Raw genomic sequence first — 26275 nt, forward strand, 5'->3', positions numbered from 1 at the left:
GTTTATACCTATAAAAATTTACCCATTTCATGTCGTCAAATCTTGTTCATGACGTATTTATGTCGTTTATATTTCTATTTACTAATATGATAATAAATTGTCACTGTCATCATAAATAATAATGATACATATATATATTTTTAATACAAGGGGATAATTGCGGATACCAACTACAGAACTGTTCTAGCTACAGATATGGATTTTTTGTCTTTGGACACAGAGTGTTTGTCGATAAACTACTGTGCACCACCAGCGTCAGCCTTTTTTGGTTTTACTCAAACTAATTGCAGTTCTGGATTTATATATTTTTGTTCAATTCTGCCAAAAAATACGTTTACCTTGCGTACCCCCATGTCCGTTACAGTCAAATTCATGCGACATGCATATAATGTCTAACCAAATGCGAGAATTAGAATTTTTTTTTGTACATAATATTGAGTAACTCATTCGATTTAAATAAGGTTTAGGTGGGTTTTATGTGTCCGAAATTACATTTGGTTATTTTGAACTAAAGCAAACAATCGCCTATAAACTATATCTACACACATTTGAATATAATCTTACGTGTTAATAAATGTAAGACAAATCATTATAAAAAAATGATTCTACAATACAATTCGGCAAGCCAGTGCCAATTTTTGTACGACAATTAGAAAATTATACATTTTAAAAATGCTAATGAACATCAAATACATACAACATCCAGATTCACAACGAAAATATTAAAATATACACCGAATAAACATAAATTAGTGATATTTAATACAACAATTTACATTTAACATAATACAAAACAACGATAATACTATATATAGAAAAATAAAATTAACAAGAATTATTTACAAGAACTTAAAACAGTTAACAAACGTTTAACTTAATTATGACTCTAGTATTTGGCTTTGAAATAAATAGGCTAATATATTGAAAGCTATGGACAGAAATGAAAGGTAGGTACCTAGATAAAAAAATAAGTACAAAGAGCTCTTATACATTTTTGAAACTAAACCTAATTGCTATTAGTTGAAAGCTAAATTAGCTGTAAAGCTTTTACATGCTATATTCATTATTTCCCATAGCTTCCATTATACGTCGTCGGGTAACATCGAATTGTCTAGTTGTGAAAAAAACAGCTATCTTTTTGATGTGCCTTCACTGCTGAACCAATGCCTCAAACCGAGGAGGCTGTAGAGGTCCTGGTTATTGACGCGGGGTTGCATTGGAATTGCATGACGTTGGGTTACCATGTGGGGATAAAACTGAAGGGGACCAGAACGATTGTCTTGTCCATTATAGATTGCGCCGTTGCCCACATAGTATCCACGAGGTTTAAAGTAGTGCGGATATGAATGATGATGGCGTCTTGGATTCTCGTGAATATTATACACTCCTCCGACCTGGGTTCGGCCGGGCCAGTAATCTTGCAAGTGCCGGAATGGATAGTCTGGAGGTGGAGTTGGCGAATGTTGGCCTATCCATGGATAACGGTAATACGATTCAGTTTTAGGTAAACCAACATGAAGAGGTATTTTATCTTTGGAAATTAATTCAGGCGGCACACGTGCTTGCACGGTGTCTGGTTTCGGTCTGTTACGCCGATGTTGTAGTTTTGTACGGGTGCCCAGTATGCCGTCATCTTTTATAGCGTATTTTTTTTGATTTTTCGAGAAGTTGTCATCTGTGGTTACTTCAGCATAACGGCTTATAAGTTTAATTGCTTCTCCAATGTCCGAGTAATCATTCTCTGGGTTAAGTTTAGTAGTTCCTTCCAAATCTGTCTTGAGCTCTTGGCTTGATGAATTTGTGTTGATGTTGTCGATATTTATTGATGTTTTATTGTATACTACCAATTGTCCATTATTCATAGTGTGTTGATTTGCATTTTCTGCGCCATAAAGAACAGGATCTACATTGACATGTCCGTAAACTAATTCTTTTTGTCCTTCGTCTGTGGCATTGGGTGCTGGAACAGTTGACTTGTTAACGGGACTGTCTCGTTTTGGTTTATCCGCGAGAGCCAGTAAATTATTCATAACATTATGGTTCAATACGTCGGTGCCATCTGTAGCAGAGTTGTTAGAATTTTGAAGTTTTAAAAGTTCTAATTCAGCTTCTATACTGACTTCACCGTTGGAGGTAGTATTATCCTTTTTATCAATTTGTACATAGCTTGGTTGAAGATCTTGAGCCTGGGAAAAAAAAAAGATTATTATTATGCAAGTAATTTAAATAAAACAATCTATAAAGGTTTTCTAATCCATATAGAACGAAGTATTATGACATTTTTGCAATTCGAATATTTCTAAAGAACTGTGTTATTTGCTGTATGTGTATTAAGATTACGTTACAAGTTCTAATATGAGTAATAAAATTTTGCGAGGTCTCTTATACTTGTCTGTAATCTCTTTATTATGTGTATTTTTATAAATGCTACCATTACTTTATTGTAGACAAAGTAGAAACTGTATACAATGGAATATTATGAAAGTTGAATATTGAAATTCAGTACATGAATTTGTTATACGAGTATTACGTCTTGGTTGAATTACCTGCGCAGATGGCTCTTGACTTTGTAGTGGCGCTGCTTGAGGATCTAAACCGATGGGTATAGAGAGTTGCAGTGGTCCGGGCTCGTCATCATCGTAGTCGTATAATACGTCTCCGTTAGAAACTGATGGGAATAGTGCGTTCAGTTGTTCGAGAAGAATCCGTTCATGTTCGTCTTTGTTTACGGTCATGACCTGAAAATAATTATATTTATGTAAATAGATTGTTGCTAATTAGTTACCATTTTATATGCCAATTATTTATTTTCAATATGTTTACTTTGTTTATTACTATTCGAAAATTTCTTGCTAGGTCCTAGTCATGTCGGTAGGTGACGGTTACAGCTTTCTATCAGTAGGCGAGTTTTTTGCCATTTCATAAGTATTTACACATTTATAGTACACATTTATGCATAAATTGCTACATAAATTTGAATAAAATTTGCTACACAATTAGATTATAGTCTAGACTGATTGACAGGATACTGTTATCGCTGATGTACAGGATACTTTTATCCTAATTCATGCGACAAATTGTCGGAAGAGTTCAGCTATGACTTAACTTTCGTCTAGGAACTCCCTGCCGGGATAGAAAAAAAAATTATTGGATTTATTGTAAAATAAATCAGTGTGTAATCAGCGTTAGTTTCTTGTAATTATGTCAAAGACTCTTTACCTGAACACAACCATTGCGATCGAGCCGTTGTCCTTTGGGGCATACAAGAGGCGTGATAAATAAGGATTTGGTTATGATTCTCCTTGGCGGTGCATTCTGGTTTCCGCTCTCAGGACTTTGAAGCCAAGATCGCCAAGCGAGTTCTCCTGCTTGCCGGTCGAGGGTAAGAGGTGGCGGGCGGGTAGTAGTTACAGGTTTCGCCGCTGCTGCTTCTTGATCAAAGTTTTCTATTGTAGTGCCATAGGATTCCTCTATTATTGAGACAGTTGTTGATTCGGTTTCGGCGGGCTGAAGGGTTGTGGAACCGATGGTGGTCACCGGTTCGGACGTCTCCACTCCCGTCGCGACGTCCGCTTTCACCAGTGCACACGACACCAGCAATAACGTCCACGTGTACCACATCGCAAACACCTGGAAATATATGATTGCCATCATAAGAATTATTTCTTTACACAAACACTTGTAAAATGTTTTAATTACTTAAGTAGTATGTTTAAGGTAAAGCTTGAAAGGCATACATAATCTTGAAGGTTTGTCAATTCGCATAATTATTGATAAATCCTTTATTATTCATAACTCTTAAGTAAATTGGTTGTAGTATTTTTATTTAATGAACATCTGTAAGGAAATGTAAGTGAACATGAAAAAAAAAAAAACAAAGAAGCTTCAGCATATTTGGATTTAATTCAATAAGATAGGAGATAGATTATGCACTATATTGCTGTGATGTCAACTAGATCAAGGTTCGGCCTTATGCATAGTTCAATAGCTCGCGAATACTGACGGTCTGCGTATTCAATGAGCACCTAAATACCTACTACAAACGATGACCATCCTATTTGATTGATGATACGCCCTGATATTTATTATTTAAATAGATGTTAGAATTTTTTAATTAATTTTTTTTTGTCCGAAATAATCGATGTAAGAATGAATGCGTATAAAAGTCTAATTGACATAAACTTTGAGAGATTAATTATTAAAGAGCTCAAAGATAATAAAGCAATGGTCCAAATACCAGAAACGTTCGACCTTGAGGCCCTTTATCATTAAAGAAAGTGAAAGTCCGATAATAATGGAGTAAGTAATCAGAGATTTGCCTTCACTTTTAAAGTGCATTAAATTATAAGTACCTACAAAGCTAAGAACAAATTCCGATCCCATTATTGAAACGTCCATAATGGATGTCAAAATTTTTGAATGACATAGCTTGTATCTCTTTTCTATTGGATATAGTGGAACGAGATGCTGATGTACCTATTGACAATGCGTTTGGAATGTTAATAAATCCTTATTAAGTTAGTGGAGTATAAAAGTTCGTAAGTAAATTTGTGAAAGCGAAAGACAAAATTACATACACGACTGATGATGATAATGTCATGCGCACTTTTGTTTCTTTTTTCACAAACAAATACTTTTATGTTCTAGTGTTGTTAAAAATTTCTAAACAAATACTGTGTCGTCAATTTCCATTTATAAGTACGCGACGTAGTGAGTGACTGAGTAAAAAATATGCAGGTATGCAAATTATAGCTTGGTGGTGAAGTAATGTCTAAATTGTTTGTAACTAGTATCTATAGATGTTATCAATTGTTGATACAAGTTAATATGCCTTTTATAATACTTGGAATGGCAAACAAGTTGTCAGTTTATATGATGGAAAGTACTAGGTAATCATTTTACAGTTATCCTGCGGATGTCAACAATCGCTGGTTATTGCAGTTTGGGTACCGAACAGTTAATACTAGGCGTCTCGTTTAGAGGGGAAGCACGTATCGCTAAACGTGTGTGAACAAAATGGCAGTCGGAGATTGATAGCTAATATAGAAGGTTGTGGAACTTCTGGTAGTAATAGCATGGACGAAGTAATAGTGGTGGTCAATCTTCGAGTGTTGGCAGTCGCACATACACTGATGGTGGAGAACTTGAGTAGAATGGTTCTAATTAAACAACCAGCAACACTAGGTAATCGTTGCATATTAACATGAACATCATGGCCATTACAGATTTAAGAGGGCGTATCTTGTTTTAGAGGTAGTATTAGTCTATTAGTGGTAGTGTATACTGCCCGCTGTGTCATAAATTACGCTTTATTATGTCACTAGTGAGATCTCAGTTGAACACCTTTCTTATACTCGTAGTCGGTATTTTAGTATTACAATACTCGTACAATACGCTCTCCTACAAGTTGTCCAAGAAATATCTAGATTTCTAAACTGAATAATGCGTTCCGAGTTGTCATATAATTTTTCAATTCGGGATATACCCGAAGAAAGGCATTGAGTTACCAGTTGGTCTTTAAATGTGTTTTTTTTAATGGGTGAGACTGGAATGGTAACTTCGTTTGCGCTATCGGCATACGCTTGAGTATCTCTAGTGAGAATGAAAACAGGTCAGTTAACCCATTGTGACGAATTGCATAAGAATAGCCATGATGGTTTCCAGTGAGAGTCGCGTGGAGGTCGATCTGATATTGTAAACTGTTAGCAATGGGGCTGTTAGACTTCATTAATAACAATCCCTTTCTCCCCTCCTTATGTGCGTTAGGTTCTTGTCGCATGTCTGTGATAGAGATTGTAGTGGGTTGGGCTTTGAAACCCGGCACCGAATGTACTGTAATTACTTGTCTGAATTAATTTGCTATTTAGTAAGGAGTCGGTGATAGGGTTGGGTTTATTTATCACCGCGGTAACCTACGATATCTGGGCTATGAGTCTGTTGCATAAGTAGACTATTATATACTGTGTACTCAGTACTAGGTACTAATAATTCTGTTAATGTGACATGACTTCTAAAAATGTCAGTAATTTACCAAACAAATTGAAGAGATTTTGAGGTAAATCAGATTCGATCTGGGGATCTTGAGATTGCAGTTAACCACTCCATCGACTAAGCTGTCACCGTTTACATGTATGTGTGTATGTATCTACCCATTTATTATTATATATTTATCAAGGCTCGGAGTTCCTTTCACCGTCAATGTGGACGTCCACGAACATGGAGGTGTGTATAATGAATAACGATTTATATATACATTATAATATGAGGGAATTGTACTTAATAATATAATGATAAGAAAAACAGGTTTAAATAAAGGCACTGTTTAATTTCTATATTGAAGTAAATTTTATCGATTTATTTAAGTCGGCAAAAAAAATCTTTTTTGTTAATACTTTTAGGCAAGATATGACATAATTGTGATTTCGTTAATCACCTTCGATTTAATCATCATGCTTTTAATATTATTATCATATTCCATGTTACACAGAATGTTTTTTTTTCTATACAAACATGATTTTAATGTTACATAGCAGAATGCTGCAAAGGAATCCTTATAGTACAGCTTTATCACAGCAGTTTAAATTTGGAATAATTTTATATACACTTAGTTGATCCACACTATTTTTTTTTTATGATGAGAGCAGTAATCAACTGCACCTACACTTTATTGGCTATCTGAATAGAATGGTAATTAACGAAAAAAATTGTAATTTTTCAAATTCATGATAATGGAATGCTGACTTCACCTACGTTATTAGTTTATGCTGACAGGGCATCACTAACTGTGAGGGATTAATTTAGCGGGGTTACTTGAAGCAATTACGTACCTTGTATTATTGATTAATAATGATTTTCAGTATATAAAGTCAACATGTCAAGTCCAAGGCAATTCAATTGGCATTAGGTAACATGTTGTACCTCAGAGACAAAGGCAGGCTACATGACATAGAATACATAGGTACTAATAATATCTGGATTTAATTAGATCTTGTTGTAGTTAATAAAATATCGTTAGTATGTTGCAAAACAAGGAAGTTATTAAATTGTTTTTTATTTTTACTTATTTTCTAACAAATTTTTTAACATTTCATTTAAAAAGGAATACTACCATTAAAAAACGAAATAAAAATAAAAGACTTGTAAATGTAGGTATATACTAAAGGTTGGATATAGTACTGCGTTGGTATATTGCTGGTATTTTGCCAGGTTTTTATTAAACACTAATACGTCTGAGAGTTTACGAGCATATTATTGCATTATTTAATCAACCAGTACCTATCATGGAAATTTGTAATCGAAGTGCATAAGTAAAAGAAAGCAACTTGAAACGGCAGACGTGGCGGACAAAGACTTCACGTGGACCATCAAGGTCCACCTGAGTGAAGGGCATCTCCCATAAATAAAAACAGTACCACAGGCCTCACAAAATAATGATACTATGACGCTTATTCCCTTTAAGTGTTATCTATTCCCGATGATTACGGTGTTAAATTGCTATACAAATAAAAATATAACGGACAGATCTTTTTTAATATCTATATTAATTTAAGTTAATGATGAGATACCAGATAGTTAGATAGATAGATGAATATCAGAGGGAGACTTTGTACAAAAGTCAATTGCTTGGGTACCTCTGTCCCATTCGTGTTTCAACCGTGAAGCAGTTGTGTTTGCATAGCTGTGTTTCGGTTTGAAGGGTAGGATATGGTGTGAATTTACTGGGTACAGAGGAATAATATTTGAGTCCTCAGGAATGGCAACGCATGGGGGGTATCATGGGCGAAACAGTATACTCTGTTATGTCCATGGTACTGCTCATGTCTATAGGCGACGGTTACCACTTTCCATCAGGTGGGCCGTCGGCTTGTTTGCCATTCTAAGTTGTATAAAAAAAATAAAAAAAAAATGATGAAAACTTGGGTTGCCATCATAAAGTGTGTATTATGTTTTTTCACAAAATCCATATGTAGTCAAATTAGTGCAAATAAAAATTAGGTAAGCAGATGTCGTGCGTGGGTGCGAATGTTTTACAATACAGTTTCAAGTAAATAGCTCAAATACATAAAAAATAATTATAAGGATGATTTTAGGATGATGGACATTGCTCATTATAAGTTCATCATAAGATCTATTTAGATTTAACCTGACTAAAACATTGCAAATTGGCAATTGTTGTTATCTAACTGTAAAAATTGGCAATATAACTTTAAATATGAATTGAATTTTTCTTTCCTCAATTAATTTGTTTCCTTGCAAATTGGAGAAAAGTACAATATAAGTTTTTGCGAAAATAGCAATTAATGGTTGTTATTCGTTTAACCTTTTATGTAAACACATATTGCTTTATTCTTGGCCTTGGCGGTGTAACGAAAACAAATCTATCATTTAATAATGTACCCAAGAGCCTACATTTACGATAAGTATCTATTTGTTTTAGGTACCTATACTTGAGTAAATCGTTTAGTGCGCAAAACAAGGGCAGTGGCTGTTGACCCCGTCGCGATCTATCAGCGGCATCTGGCAATGATCTCGCATCAGGCGCCGCCACCGTAGCGCTCTGCGCTCGCGCACGCGGAAGCGTCTCGCGGGAATTGACCGTGTTTCAATGGGTGCTTGATTGGGTCTTAATTCGAATACCACAGTGTATAAGGATTAGAAAGCGGGATTAAGTTAGCCCAGTGTTGTAATTCGATCGGAATTCACACCCTGGAATTCTTTAATCAACTAAATAGATAATAGAGAAAGATGTATATGATCAAAGTGCATACATCCTATTAGAGACTGCATTTGACCTAATGAGATCATTCTGTTTACACAAAACAGAAACACGTGTGTTCAATATGTATGTGTTATTATCGGCGCGTGCTAAATCCTCGAATGTTGAACCCTACCTTGACATGTATGCGGGAGCGAGACGATATTGACTGCGGAATAGAGGTGCGCCGACGCAGGGTTGCACACAAATAGCTTTACAGTCACAAGTAGTCAGAACTCGAGTGGAGTATTTCTAAGAACGTGTGCTGTTATCGATTATGGAGTTAAATCTCTACTTGGACGTTAAGATAATGAAACGGCATTTTAATTACTTAAGCATGTAGGTACAATATTTATGTGTATACAACTCAACGAGTTTGATTTTCAAAAATGTTTTTTAAATTTGTTAAAAAACTTGTCAATTCAAGCTTTGCTAACAGTTAAAGCTTAACAGGGTTAAAATTATGAATAGTTTCAACGTGTAAGAATTGTAAATATGTAAATTACTTACATGTGCACATATATTCTTAGTATGCATGTTTATTTAAATTAGGTAATGTTATTTAAAAAAATATATCCTTCATAAATTATGTAATCCTTATTAATTTTTTCTCTTTTATCCATATTTTTTAAACCCTGTGACAGGTATGTAATTGACCAAACTCACCTTATAGATGATAATAATTTAAATATGAAACACTATCATCAAATTCACTGTGAAATGGCTTAATCGCCGCACAACAGGTAAAACGTGGTAATCGCCACGTGTATTGTTGATAGCCATTAATGTTCATTGTATGGTAATGGCATTGATGGCTTGCCTCGAGAAAGTGGTCGGTGCTAACTGGACGCGCACGATGTTGGACAAATTTGCATATTAGGTAACTGCCGGTGACTCGTTTCGACGACAGGATGGCAATATTGACGCGACACGCTAGCTGTCGACCTATTTTTTAAATGTATTTTTTATTATAGAGGGGAACGGTAGCTGAGAAAGTTCTACTGTTCTATATAAAGTTTAACACGAACAGAAACAAGGAACTCTATATTTATATGCTTCGTATGTTTTACGTTGCTTACTTTCGTCAGTAATAATTTGTGACTATTATAGTGTTATTAATTTCTTATTAAACGATTTTCTTTTCTGGTTTTATAGGCATGCACGCAAAATCATATGTATAAAAAATATACCTAAGTATCTAATAATACATTGTGTGTATGTATACAGATAATTGTATTTAAATAGACACTTGAGTACCTAACAAGACGCTTACTACACGATTTTAAAAGGTAATTCGTGCATTTTTGTTTAAAAAAAGTCGAACACGTTAAAATCACCGTTAAATCGAGTCCGGTGTTAATTCGTCAGCGGAGCTGGGCTGAACTCATGGTTCTACCTACAAATACTAATGAGAATTGTCTTTCCCATGAGCTTTAATGACCGTGACAACCATAAACAAAGACATTTAGATACGGCTGCTTGTTACTGCAGCTACAAGACCGGCGGAATGCAACGAAATAGTTATAGGTACCTACTTATATTAAATATGTTGTTAAAAAGCTACATTTATATATTCTTTGGGTATACCTATAAAATATTTGAAATTGGCTTTTTCATGCGATTTAGACCGCGTGATCGGGACCTGAGGACCTACCATGAAATGTTTTCTGAAATTTCGGAGTCAAACGAAACAGAAATTTGATGTTAGAATTACATAATACATGACTTTTATGATAGAATGTATGACGAAAGAAATGTTAAACTCCATTTATTGGTCCGATTTTGGTATAAACAAAAACACGAAATTGAGTCCGAAATTTCGGAATTTCATGTCATGGTAGACCCGATGTTCATTGGAATAAAATGTAGCTTATATTCTTATTCATCTTGTATCGCAAATAAATACATGTAGGTATACCAAATTTTATAGTGTTTGGTTAAGCCATTAAAGTGCTAAAAGGTAACAAAGAAACAAACTTACTTTAATCTTTACGATTGACTATTATATATATAAATCCTTACGATTTATTTACAATTTTATAATTTTATTTCTGTTGGTTTGATTTGACTGTTATAGAAATGTATATAATGCTAAGTCTCATATAGCATGGGCAGAGAGGATTGAGTGTCTAATACATCGTTACAGGTGGGAAAGGGACTGTTAGCAATGGAGCTTGACGGCCCCATTGCTAGCAATATGCCCTATTAGGTCGACCTCCACGTGGTTCCCCCTGGAAACCATCGTGAACAATTATTGTTGAATTCGTCACGGTGGGCTAACTGAACTGCTTCATCCTCACTTATCAACCTTCACTGGTGCCCCGCCGGTGTATACTGATAACGCGAGTGGGGTTACCATTGCATTATCACCCATTAAAAAAATGCATTCTTAATATATATTTCTTCAATTACTTTCATAACTGGATTCATGTATATGCTCCGGTTCCGGTTCCGTCGAATCATGACTACACCCTTAGGTCTTGACGATTATGGCAATTCTGAAATATTTTTCCGTAAATTTCTTTTTAAAATGTCTTAATAATTGTATACATAAACTAGAGGAAAAGGGATTGTTAGCTATGGGATCTGACTCTCCCATTGTTAGCAATATATATATATATATATATATATATATATATATATATATATATATATATATATATATATATATATATATATATATATATATATATATATATATATATATATATATATATATATATATATATATATATATATATATATATATATATATATATATATATATATATATATATATATATATATATATATATATATATATATATATATATATATATATATATAATATATATATATATATATATATATATATATATATATATATATATATATATATATAGCAATATATCAGGTTGACTTTTATGTGGTGCCCTCTAGAAACCAACGATAATTGTTGAATTCTTCATGAGGTCAACTGATCTGCTTTATCCTCATCTATCATCCGTCACTGATGCCTTGCCAGTGAATTAATATTTTATTTTCACCAATTAAATAAAAACGTACATAAACTAGTTAAATAACTAAATTTCTCCAATTTTATGAAGAAAATAATCTTTATTCGTAAATTTAGAAAAGAATAGTTTTGGAGAAGGACATTTCAGATTACCATATTAACAGTTATAAATCAAACGTTCCACTATATCGTGTCATATATTGTTGTTTAACCTTATTATAATTTTGTATATTTTTTTATGTTATTACATAACTTTTTTTATTTTTTTTTCCAGAATACGATTATTTAATAATAGGCATAATTAAACTATCAAAATGAGGATTTTATTACAAGACTTTGATTTTAAAAACATTACCTTAACGATCAACACCGATAGGTTAATAAGTACCCATTACTAAAATAATATTGTAGGTAGAACAGTTTCAAACAACTATAGTAGTATAAACAATGGGCAAACAACCTCCAAATAAATTTATTAAAATATATGGAAAAATGTATATTGTAAAAAAAACTGTTACCTATAGCTAGCTATATCTTCATGACAGGTCCCTTAGGTGTACACGCCCCTTAAATAAGGTTATGTTGATAAGTAATGGATTTAGGTAGGTACCTATTAAAACATGTTTACGTATAATTAACAATATTCTTTTAAGTATTTTATGTATTCAGTTTCTATTAAATACTAATTGGTAATTTGAGGCCTTTAACCAAAAATTACTTGAAACATTAATGATGTTATAAAAAATATCATACATGATTACATTAATATGAATCAACGAACTTTTGTTTTGTGATCATGTAATTTATAAGCGACTCAAAAACCAGTTGTGAAGGGTTTTCATTTCTGAAACTCTGTCTAGTCAGGTATATGCCTTATGTGTGACCGTCTAGCTAAAGCAGCTAAAGTATTAACTTTATTATTTGTTTTATATAGTATATAAGTCGGTATATTTAAATATATAAAAATCCCAAGACATGATGTTCGTTCACACTAATCTTCGAATCTGTTCAACCGGTTTTAATGAAGTTTTGTAAATGTGTATTGTTTGTTCCAACATGAGAGATATTTTTAATAATGACATGGTAATTCCTTCTGCGTTAACTATACACCCTAGGATCCACCTAGTGAGGGATGATAGGTGAGGATTAAAGCATGTAACTGACCTGCTTTCACCAATGAGCTAAGCATAAGGAATAAATCACAATGCTTTCCAGGGGGAACCGCATGGAGGTCGAACCGATAGTACACAAATACTGCTTGCAATGGGGCTATTAGTTCCAATCATCCCCATCTTTATATTGATAAGTGATTTCAATATCATGGTTCCGGTAGGTGACGGCAAAGGGCAAACCAGGTCAACTAGTAGGTATACTTTTATAAACCATTAGACTAGTAGTGTATAATAGACATATTCAAAGATTTTCAGTATTGAGACGTAGATAACATTAAAATGTGAAATCGGCTGTATATTTTAGTACTTCCAAGTACCTAGTTGTGTTTACCTATATCAGTAATACAGGCGAGATTTTGAAAGCTGTATCTATGCGAGTATAAATTAGTTACTGTGTAGGCGCGTACGTGACAGCTTCCATGCATTGGGCCTTTGCAGGTGCACAGGTTTTTCATCGGTGGGCAAGTATGCCGGTTGTCTGAGAGCGGCCGACCTACTGACTGAGCAGACAAACCGCGTGTGTCGCGACAATTTCACTATCGTAGTATGTTCACTTTTCGGTAACTGCGACAAGGTCGATATAAAATTGTAAGTATTTTTAGTTGTGCCCATTTTATATGCTTTTTATAAGATTGTGTTGTTCTTATGTATTAACCCCCATTGCAGTTTTTATAAAAGGATGAAAAAACTCATAATTTGTTACATATATAGTAAAAACCGAGTACATATGGAGGGTATCATCAACATCATCATATCCCTTAATCATCCCCTGCTGAACATAAGCCTCCCCTTGAGGGAGCCTCCGCTTGGCAGGCGGATTGGCAACCCCATTTAGACTTTAGAGATGTTTTAAGAGGGACGCTGCTATCCATCTTTCGCCCTCCCTTAGTTGCCTCTTATGAAACCACCTACCACAACTACCTACGGAAAAAGAAAGGGTGACCTATTCTATGCCGGGACCACACGGGCATATGGAGGGTATGATAGTACTCTATTGGTTCTGATATGCTACTTCATTCGTGTAATTATTAAAATTAACTTAATAAAAATGTGATATGATTTTTTTTTATACAACTGAGAATGGCAAACAAGTTGACGGCCCATCTGATGGAAAGTGGTAATCGTCGCCTATAGACATGAGCAGTACCATGGACATAACAGAGTATACTGTTTCGCCCATGATACCCCCCATGAGTTGCCATTCCTGAGGACTCAGATGTTATTTCTCTGTACCCTTTAAATTCACGCCATATCCCACCCTTCAAACCGAAACACAGTAATAAATAAGTCAATAATTATATTGATACAATCTAAGGGAATTTTTCCTCACCATGGCCACAGATAATATGGCTATACTAGCCATTACCATCTCATAAGACCTTATAAGTTTTATACGACGATGCTATTAAAATGGAGGCTGGATCAAACCTTAGGACCAACAAAGGAATAAATCCTATTCATTGTGAGAATTATTAAAATAGGTTCAGAATTAGTAAAGATATCACAAACAGACACAAAACGTACAAGAGAATTGAGAATCACCTCCTTTTTAAAAGTCGTTGAAAAATTCAACCATGGCCCTATTACTGTTAACAGAATGTTAGAGAACAAATGCATCTCGTCAATGTTTAAGAACAGACGGAGCTAATCGTTTTGTACGTACTATATTCTGACACGCATTGAAGACACCCGGCACGGAACGAATGTTTATTTATAAGAATAGCCCATTCATCTCCCTTAATATTCGGCCCGCTCAATTTAAGTGGATACGACGTAAACAGTGGTGCGTAAATGTAATCGTTTGACATCAATAACAATATAGATTATTCTTGTTTATACGTATAAGTCAAAGTGTAATGTAAACAAGCACCTAAAAGTACCTATTCCACTGATTGTTAATTCGGTGGCCTTTATTTTTCAACTAGCCTTTTCTCGCAACTTCGTCTGCATGACTTAGATATTTTGGATTGATCGTTTATAAAAATGTTCATCTTCATCCTAAATAGAACATTTAAGCCAAATTTTATTACGATTGTTTGAGGCCTAATAGTGCTGTGAAGTAATAAACTAACTCATTTTCACATTCTTAATATTAATAACGATTATAAAAAATAGATACTGCTATTGTCATTAAAATAATGACTGTAACTATTAGTTTAATCATAATTTATTTCGAAAAAATGCCTTCAAGGGCTTTTAAATATTGTCTATATTTTTTAAATTTAAATACAGCCTATTTAAATGAGACATGGCTAAGAAAATCGCGTCAAATCTTATTATAAAGACAGGAAGGGATTGATATAATTATTAGAATAAAATCATTGTAATCATTCAATTATATTATTGTCAATAAATAACATGTACGTTACTTACGGATTTAAGTCTTAATAAGTTACTATGTGTGAATATAATTATTTCTTTTCAATGTTTCAGATCAATGATAAAATTTGTATCTGTTTTGTTGGTACCTACTTTAATTGCAAAAATGTCGACGATAGCGGTACACGAGAAAGTCGCAAGGCTTATGTTTATTCCGTTCGTAATAAAACATTGTAGGTTATTCAGAATAAATTATCAATACACATCATTATTTCAGCATACCCGTATTTAGTGAACTGTGATATTATCTGTCAGCTATTCATTGTCCAAGTTGAACATAGTTGTGCGAAATATTGTACTGAAATAATTTTTATTTATACTTATTAAATAGATATTTTTTACCGCCACCAGTAGCACGCGCGCTGCAACAAACAGCGCACTGGTCTTAAAGCGCTACTCGCGACACAGCTGTAAAACGCGCTTATGAATAATTGCTCCTATTGGGTTCGAAACTAGTCGGGCATCTCTGAATTGAAAATGTGAGTAAAGCCGACACAAGTAATTACAAATTTAAGCGCGTTTAACTACTATCTCACTTAAGTGACGATCAACAGTATGTTGAGATACGAGATTCTAAAATTTGAAACGTCATATGCCCCTATTAGTGTCTATTTATGCATTAGTTGAATTTGTAATTTTGGTATCATTCCAAAATTATATAGGAAATAGCCGACGAGCCAGGATTTCTAAGGGTCCATGTGATTCCTCGCTCTATTTCCCAAATACGTTTCTAAACGAACGGACGGACGTTGTGAATGAGCGTGCGAATACGAAATCGTATGCATCGTACCGAGACGGAGGCGGCGTATCGTCTTTATATTTTTGGAAGGGAAACAGACTTTGACGGAAGCGGGCGACGCGCCGCGACAGATTTCGCCGACGAATAACAATAAATCAGCCGTTTCATGGCTGCGAGAGTGCAGGCGTGCCCTGCACAATGAATATGCAGACGGTATCAGCCTTTAAAGGTTACCCGAGTTTGCGTAGGACTCGTTTAGCAATCTCTCGTAGGGTGTAAATGTTATTCACATAAACTAGTTGATTTTTATGTTCTTTTATATAGGCAATTGAATACCGATCGTGGATATCAGACTTTAATTTATGTTAATTTCTTATATAGGTGGAAGAACATTGTAGTCAAGGGGACTATCTACAACTTTACTTTGCTAACATCTAGTCTTGTTGAGAGAAGGAACTGTATTATATCAGGTCGATTTTCTGGATACTATCAGAGAGAAATCTCGAGAATTTAATAGAAATCTCTTAAATTCGCCACAATAGGCCGATTGACCTTTTTATTTTCCATGATAAATATAGGCTTCCGTATTTTTTGCGTAATATAGAGAATCAGACAGACACATATTTTATATAGTTTTATTATGATTTAGTATGTAAATTATATTTTAGTAATTACGATTTAAAAAAGATCAACATACCTTGAGGAGAGACGCGCGTCGTCGTGCGCCGATCACATTATAACGGGCGGGATCTCTCGTCCGGCGTAACCCTGGAACCAGGAAACCGCATCGTTAATTTAACCAGTTCAATAAATAAAAATTATTCGACTGGTCAAATAGTCCTTAACCTTATTTATGTGTAAAAGGGATGTGTGCTCTCACAGTGAGTTTTGTTGCATTCATATAATAAATCAAGTTGAAATATATTTTTGAAACTGATGGAAAACTTGTAAGATGTTTTGAGGTCTTGTCTGTTTAATTTTTGGAGTGACTTAATTGTTTTATTACAGGGTTTAATCGTGATGGTTATTAGTTGTATTGTAGGTCAATAAATTGCCTGTAAATTGTGCTAGAGATTTTTTCAAAGGATCCGTATTAAAAAGGTAAAAAGTCTGTTACAACCATATATTTCAACGAGCCAAATTTTGCACACAATAATAATCGTAGTATCACAATAATTGTTGTCATGCGTGTGTTTAATAACCTTCAAACGAACTCGCCAACACAGAACACAATCAAGTTGGAATTGAGATCATATTCAGCTGTGGTGTTGACACCCTTCATTGCACAATTTATTGTTTAATTATTACACTCATTCGTTGTAATATTTTATAGCTATGTTAAATTCACACTGCTAAGAAGTAGTTTAGTTTTTATCAATGAGAACTAATCTCATTAAACATATAAATGTAGATTAACATAGATCAAGATCTCAAGTGTTTAAATAATGAGATAGTTGGCAACTACAAAATGTCTAGGTTATTAGTAACGATTCAATTTAATAGTGGGTATTGTAGGAAAATAATGATTTATATTTCCTATATTTTAATACTGTAAAGAAAAATCGTTCTTTGGAAAATTTTCGAGTTTACGATAGTACAGTACATTATTTTACAATATATTATTAATGAAATTATCTGAACAGTATATAGTAACAGTTCAGCTAGATAATTTCATTTTAAAATTAAATTGGTATTGTTTTTGTAGTATTGGCCATTTTCAGGAAGTTTAGTAAGAAGACGAAGATAATATTGCTTGTATTAAAAATTATTTAAAAAAAAAGCAAAATTTCAGATGTATGAATGTACCTATTACAAAATAAATAATATATAATAAAATACTTATATATTGTTAACTCAAAGCGTTCGTTTGTAGGTAAAAGCTCAATTTATAGATTAACTAAATATTTTACAAAAAATCTGTTTAACATTAGAAGTTTAATGAATTAACTTGAATTTCTAATAAATAATATATGAATATTACAGTACACAAAAGAATATTCAATACAAAGAGATTAGCTGTTAGCTAGTAGACAAAGAGAATGTCAATATTGGTTTGTATGGAGTAAACATCGCGCTGCTCGGACGACCGGCTCCCGAGAATCCGGCTATATTCCGTTCTTCACTTATTATTGTTGGCTCATGATTGTTTCAGGAACAAAGACTTGTATTTTTAATGCGTTGGAGACACTCCTATGAAACCATGTTCTTATTTCCAATACAGTTGTAACATTATTTTGTATCTACTCATCTAAATAATCTTGATAATATAAATCATATTAAATGTCAATATTTCTTTCAGAGAGCTTATCGTTTTGAGAATCTTTCAATATAATTATTGCAGAATTGGTAGGCAGCTAGTCCCAGTTATATTAACAATCCACGCTCCCTTAATCGTAATAGGTTACAATGTAATTGGTGTAACTAGGTTTAGATTTTAAAGTTAACTACATTGTGTAGTTATTGTGTAATGAATAACTAAATGAATATGAATGAAATAAATAAATTAATAGAGGCGGACACTCAGTAAAGGTTGAGAACCGCTAGATTATACGCCAAAGATCCGGATTTACGTTCGAAATACATTACATATTGTTTTTTTTGGTTTTTATTTTGCGTGGATTAAATTAATTATTAAATTATTTTTCGATTTCTGTTTCTTGACAAAAATCTACTTTTGATATTTTATACGTTACACTACATTTGATAGAATGATGTGTAAAGAATTCTCTGGAACATGAACAGTATATATTCAGGTACGTTAAGAAGTAAAGGCGTTAAGTAATGTATTAGACGTTAAGTATGTACAATCTACGTAAAATATTTTCTGATAATTAGCGTGTGTGATTGAATGGTATTATTATGCTACTTACTATAATTTTATCTCCCAGGAAGCAACTGCTGCTGCGCAATGAGATGACACATGCATTTTGCACGGTATTCAACGTACAGCGTTTGTAATAATATTTAGTGTGTAACATCCTTTCCTCACGATGTGGCATATTTATTTGTTTATTTATAGCATATTGTATATAAGAAGTATGTAAACTAATTATAATTTAAATTATCCTACACTTTTTAGTTTGCAGTATTATAATTTATGCTAATTTGTTCGGAAAATAACTAATGTAGGGTTATAAATAATATTACGTATCGTGATGAAAACTGCCATATTATATATATATATATATATATATATATATATATATATATATATATATATATATATATATATATATAAATAAATCAATTGTTGGTTATTAGTCTCGCTAAAATTCAAAAAGGGCTTAACCGATTTATTTTTTTTTGTTTTGGTATAGATATATGGTATACAGGGATAGTTTAAAAGAAAAAAAAAACAGAATAACTCTAAATTAAGTCGAAAAAAAAAATTAAAAATAGATAGTTTTGTATGAAAATCACTACTCAGAATTATTTAAAAAAATTGGCGCTGTACGTGATACTAAATTTATTAGCGTCGTTGTTGTCTATTTAGTTAAAAAAAAAAACAGTAAAAATGCGATTACAAACATTAATGAAAGTATAGTTTTTATTCCGTCATTTACAGTATTATTTTATCTGGTGGATATGTTTCATTATAATGAATTAAGATAAAAATCAACTGGGATACAAGGTCTTAAGGATTGCAGGATGTAGATAACTTTATTTTCTTAAATTTTACAATTAGAATTTTGTTGTAATTGGTTAACTGTAAGTAGTATTTCATAACTTGTGGATCTATTAAAAACTAACATGCTTGACTCCATTCGAATTATTCCTAAGACTAAATGAACTATAAACAATAAATAAGAATTTTTGGAATAGTGCGCCCATGTTGTTTTGTTGTTAGTTTGCGCAGGAGTCGGGACATACTAACCAATCGTAGCGCTAATGAAACAATGGAAAACTATATATAATATATATATATATATATATATATATATCACTAAAATGTAGAAACACAAGAAATATGTATTTCCTTATTGAGCGCTGTCTATAAAACAATGTTAAAAAAATATAGAAATATGCACTAACAGTACAATATAATTATTATCAGCTGTGGCTTGTGAAAACAAAACATAGAAGCCGTTTGTTTCTGAACATTGTGTGTAAATGAATATCGATATAACAAATGCGCAGTCCCTGTAAACGCATAGATGTAGTTTGCAGATTGTTTATCAAATTCTTAGTAAGGACCTATGTATATTATTTTATTATTAGCTATTTCCAGTGGCTATTTCCTGTGTGAATTAGGGTAAAAAGTATCTTATATGTTAATTATTTGTGTAACAATTTCATTAAAGTCCGCAATATTAGACATTAAAAGAACTTTATGAACTTTATGCATATTTGCACAGTGATATTAATAAGATAGTAGATAATCTACTTTACATAGACTTTCTATTAGTCGTCTAATATTAATAAATATTTTTATACGTAATAAAGTTTAAAATTTAGACAATGCACGAGACTTGTTAAATTTAAATAAAAAATTTTTGAATTGATTAATGAAGCTGTAATCCTTACTAATATTATACATGTGAAAGCGAGTTTGTATGTTTGTTACTGTTTGATATTATGAAATTGGTATACACGTCGTATTAGAGATGGAGAAAGACTTACGATATTTTTTTATTCCGGTCGATCAATCTATCTCGGTTATGCGAACGTATTTGCGGGTTCCACCCGCTTAAAATATACTCACTTTTCCTGTGGGAAATTACAAAATCCTTTCAGATTGGATTTAGGTTTCCTTTACAATTTAGAACACGGCACTCAATAGGGATTACTCTTTTAACATGTGTTACTACAAAAGATGTAGGTTACGTTTAGAGTTGGTAACCGTATCACGCAAGTTGAGCCGTCCCATTTCCCAGATCTTGGAAGTGAAACCTTAAAAGAAGCGAAAAACATGTAATGATATTAATTTATTGATCTGATAATAAAATATATCTACTAACTTCAGATATTAATATTTTTTAAACATTTTGTCTTAACGAAAACATGCAACTAGCGATTGAATATAAAAGCAACAAGTCTTCGTTTCTGTCAACAATATTAGAAATATAAATACAAACAAATTTATTATTTGTGTCCAATGCAATAAATCAACTTTTAAGCATAGTAAAAGTTTTTATAATACATAATACAATTACTTGATAGTTGGCGACATCCACTAGATGGAGTGACGATCTCAAATACATTGCATGGAGTCAGTGAATGCAGGTGGCTTAAGACCGTTCCTTAATACAGTCTGTGGGTGAGGCCTATGTTCAGCAGTGGACAGATAATGGTTTTTAACTTAAAATAAAAAGTGTATTAAATACTAAACGAGAAGTTGTTATTTAGTAACTGTCAAGATAACAAAAAATGATTGTTTGTACTTGAAAAATATAATTGTGACCGAAAAGTGATCTCAGTAGAATATTATGAATACGAGTAGATATTTTAAAATAATATTAAAAGTGCTTGAATAACTTTATATATTAATTTAGCTATAATTCAAATATATTTCAATACCTAAAATATAGTATACTGAGAACGTATAGATAGTCAAATCAACGTGTCTACATATATAAAGCGTCAATTAATCTCGGAATGATTTATTGACATCGAGTTCTTGATAAACGTTCTTCATGATTAGTACAATAATTATGTTTGCAATAAACTGATTCTAAGTCTATTAAGTAGTCTGAGTTGAAGTTGATAATGGATTGAAGACTCTTATAGTTAGCTTTATATTACGAAATTTTATCATTGACCTAACATTTCAAATGACCCGTATGTTATTGTTTTGCATATATCTAATACGTATCTATAACTTGGTCAATGGAGATCATTATGTTAAAATTTTCCATACAATTTATTTATTTTAAAAAATACTATCATGATTGTGAGCAATATAATTATCGTAAATATAAGTACGTCTAGCTAAGCCTCTTTAATTTGGTTCTTACATTAATTATCCTTAGAAAGTTCGTTTATAATTTGTAGCACTTTTATGTCGTATTTATGTAGATCATAAACGTAATGTTTCATAAAGTTTTATGTTATTGTTTAAAATGGTAAGAGGGATGTAAAACAGCATATTGCGTACTTTATGTGAATTGTAATGTATCGTAAAAAAATTTCACGGTGATTTACTGTCGCGTCCTTTGGATGCATAATTCTAGGACTAGGGAGGTATATGTATTACTATATAACGAAAATGTGGAATAAATTAAAATTATATAGTGACTTTTTCAAATATTATTAAGAAAGTAGATTTTTACGAAAACCTGTATAGTGCGGCCTTCCTTTCTTCGAGAGAATTATGAAGAGAGTACTCTTCGGTTAATCGTATTCATAGACCAATTGTGTCGTTCGTAGATGTTGAAATATAAAAAAAAAGAAATATTTTGTCATAAAATAGTTAAATTTTTTCGTATATAATTTATAAAGGCAATCATTATCTTCACTATATCAACCCTTAAACCACTGCTGAACATAGGCCTCCCCCATAGAGAGGGGTTTTGCCAGTATTTGCTCTGATTGGCAGGTGAATTGGCAACCACAGTTGACTTTTGGTGATGGTTTAAGATGCCCATCCCTCGACTGTTAAGTTCCCGTAGTTTTTTCTTACGACTCCCACGGGAAAGGAAGAAGTAGCCCATTCTATATCGAGACCACACGGCAGGCAATAAGCCCAGATAAGTTACTAGTACTTATCCAATACCTTTGACAATAATTAAACGAGAAAGTTTGAACAGAAGGTAAGAAATTTATTTCTTATAAACGATTACAAGAAAGGATGAGCTTTATTATGCTAATGATCACATAAACATTAAAACATTCTTACGTTTATTAAAAGTATCACGACGGGCAATAAACTTTTTCAACTGGTTCATGACATTTATTTTATTAATGATTAAGTAATTTATTAGATCATAAGTGGAGTGTGCTAGTTTTCTCCTGTCATACTAAGAGATTCAAGAAAATATGTCTATTCGAAGAAACGAATAAAGAGTTAGTCAAATGTGAGAGCTAGAGCTAGGACAGTCCTATGTTAATTATTAAAATACATAGATATATATAAATTGGAATAGATGATCATCATTGCATGTCATTTTTTGCTTTACACAGTTTAAACAGATACTACTTGTATTCCAGTTAAATTTCAATTCCGAGTTCCAACAGGAAATTTATGTAAAAAAGCTTTGGTTTGGTGCTGAAGTGGATTTGCTATTAACAATTATGCTTATTATTTTGTGCCTAATATATTGACAATTATTTTTGTATCCGGTAGGGTGGTTCCGTATAAATTTCATCACCTAATAAAAATAATATATACAATAAATATTAATGAAAAATGATACAAAAGGCGGCCTTATCGTAAATTTGCAGTAAAGATATATTAAGTACTGAATAAATAAATAAAAACTAGCCTTTTTGTTGTGGAACAAAATCTTAATGTATAAGAACAGATGCCATTCCGTAGCAAGTAATTACAGATAGATCGTAGGTGTGCAATTGAATGGCGGCAGAGCGGTAGTAATTGCGGCATCTAACAATTTTGTAGGCACCTGTAGGTCGTACTTTAAAGGAACTTGCGTAGGCGACGGCCAGTTCTAATCACTGTGTTTATTTAGCATGTTGCAATGCTGATGGCTACATTACCCCTTAGTAGAGTTTAGTATTTAAATCTTTACTAATATCATAAATACTAAAGTTTATAACATGCATTTTGGATACAAATACAATAAAAACAGATGTCAAGTGTCAAACCTAATATAAAACAATAGAGAAGGATAGCTTAGTGATGATAGAAGATTTGTAATTATTGACAGCGTCCTAGGTTATTTATTAATTGTAAACATTTTCCGTTTCTCGACATTTAAAAATGTGAATTAACTTAAAAAGCATCTATTCCTGATTCATCTGTTAAATATATGCATATTAGTTATTAGTATTGATATTAAAATATTAAAAGGCAGGTTAATCTAATTCAAAAGTATCAATGTCACTAAAAGTCGGTTAGACACTTATAAATTGTTCATGAAAATATTAATATTTAATACATTGAAAAGTAGTTGTTTTGCAAAAATATAGAGTTAGTTGAGTATAAAGCCTAATCACTACAGTTGATCGAACCTACTGTTTATTTTGTATACCGAGCCTAGTACTAGCTAAAACTAGTCATGAAAGTTGCTCCAGCGCAGCGCACCGTCGGTTCAAGAATGTCAACCGGCGCCAAGCCGTGTGTACTAGTACGTGTTAACTGATCTAGATACCTATAGATATTTGTTATATTACATAAATTCTGTTCTGTATTATATAGTTTAGGTAATAGTTAGATATTAATACCAGAGGGAGACTTTGTACAAAAGTCGATTGCTTGGGTACCTCTGTCCTATTCGTGTTTCTACCGTGAAGCAGTTGTGTTTGCATGGCTGTGTTTCGATTTGAAAGGTGGGATTTGGCGAGAATTTACAGAGTACAGAGGAATAACATCTAGGTCCTCAGGAATGGCAACGCATGGGGGGTATCATGGGCGAAACAGTATACTCTATTATGTCTACGGTACTGTTCATGTTTATAAGCGACGGTTATCACTTTCCATCAGGTGGGCCGTCAGCTTGTTTACCATTCTAAGTTGTATAAAAAAAGAAATTTTATATAATCGCAAGTAGGTATAAAAAATAATACACATTATTAGATTCCGTGTATTTTTAAAATACGGATTTATAGATTGCTAATAACCCGCTCTGGTTCTGCATGTTTTTTTTTTTGGAAATGTTGTCATATTAATAATTTTGTTGGTTGATAAGGTTGATAATTTAGTTTTGTATAGGGGAAAGAATTTTTAAAATCTGTTAAGTATATCTTAAATTTATTAATTACTAGTGATCGATCCACCTTGGCTTCGTATGAATAGATAGATAGAAAGATAAATTAGTATTTTATATTAGCTTTAACAGAAAATTTGTTGATATTTTAGTTTACATTATAGTAATTTTGGTAGGGATCTCTAAAATTTTTTAAATTAATAACTATGCAACTCGCTGATAATACAGTTTTCTGTAAGTGAAAAATATTAAATTTTATTGAATGGTTTTTTAATTTATCGATTACAAATGAGCAACAATTTTTTTTCTTTTTGTTATATTAGTATATAGACTAACAAAAAAATCTATCCTCTTCGTAACATTAGTTTGTACAACAGCAATTTTATAAGTCTTAAGTATATTTCAATAAGAATATATGTTACTTAATTAAGAGCTTAATATGTAGCTTGAGTTCTTTGAATGAATGAACATAATAAAAGAATAACTAAACACGAGGCGAAGTCCAATCATGTTTATTGAACAAATATTACTTGATACACCAGTGAAAGTTGTCGCTAAGGAGCAAGTTGAATAAAGTAAAATTAAGACGTCGAAGAAATAGATAACGTTGATAAAATAATATCCGTTGTGGTATATCTGCGATCTGCTAGAACTAAATGTTTCCACTCGTGTATGGTTATACAATAGTTTCTGCTTATGAGTTCTTCTAATTGGCTCACACTTTAAAACATGTTCAATTTCTTAATACTACATCTATATACAACGGGAAATTAACAAACTCACTGTGTTTGCTTAATTATGTTACGTGGAATGTATTTTTATTATTATTACATGTTTGTTCACTAGTTTGATGCGGCTCGAAGGGCCATAGTTCGAGAATGCTATATATTTTACGTACTGAGGGCCGTATGCTACGGTCATAACAAAAGAGGGCGTGGCAGAGCGCAATCATGGCGTGTATAAAAATATAAATACATAGCCAAGAATATAAAATATTGGATTTCACATAAATTCAATAGAATCGTCCCAAATAGCTTTGCCATGAAGAACTGAAAGTAATGGATAGGTACCTCCATAGGCAAATAATAATAACTGATACAATGTAAAAATAACTGTTTCATTCACGCTTGTCTTATTGTTGATTATAGTAGATAAAATCTGCATTGTAACAACTATAAGCGTGGTCAGGAAGTTCATTTTGTCTTATCTGGGGATTTCTATTATTACAGTATATTATTTTAATATTCTGTTGTTGAAATAATATTCTTTTTCTTATTATTATGCATTGATTTAAGTACGATTGTTTTTTGTACGTAATGACCACTTGCGTTAAAATTAGATACCGAATTTGTACTCATATTTTTTCAATTATTTTGGATTATTACTGATAATTTTTATTGTAAAAGTTGAATG

General features: G+C 32.4%; 1 protein-coding gene across 1 annotated transcript in view; it reads right to left on the minus strand.

Moving 5' to 3' along the window:
* Positions 1–873: 873 nt before the first annotated feature.
* The window catches only part of LOC113512391 (uncharacterized), a 48653-nt gene continuing 23251 nt past the window's right edge, over positions 874–26275 (minus strand). Inside the window, exons 2-5 of the mRNA XM_026896274.3 lie at positions 16738–16808; positions 3220–3630; positions 2547–2738; positions 874–2186 (exon numbers count right to left, since the gene is read on the minus strand). Coding sequence (XP_026752075.2) covers positions 1131–2186; positions 2547–2738; positions 3220–3621 — 1650 coding nt within the window. The 5' untranslated portion in view covers positions 3622–3630; positions 16738–16808 and the 3' untranslated portion in view covers positions 874–1130. The remainder of the gene's footprint in view (positions 2187–2546; positions 2739–3219; positions 3631–16737; positions 16809–26275) is intronic.

This window comes from Galleria mellonella, unplaced genomic scaffold, assembly GCF_026898425.1.
Source record: "Galleria mellonella isolate WM207_F2 unplaced genomic scaffold, CSIRO_AGI_GalMel_v1 utg139, whole genome shotgun sequence".
Lineage (NCBI taxonomy): Eukaryota > Metazoa > Arthropoda > Insecta > Lepidoptera > Pyralidae > Galleria > Galleria mellonella.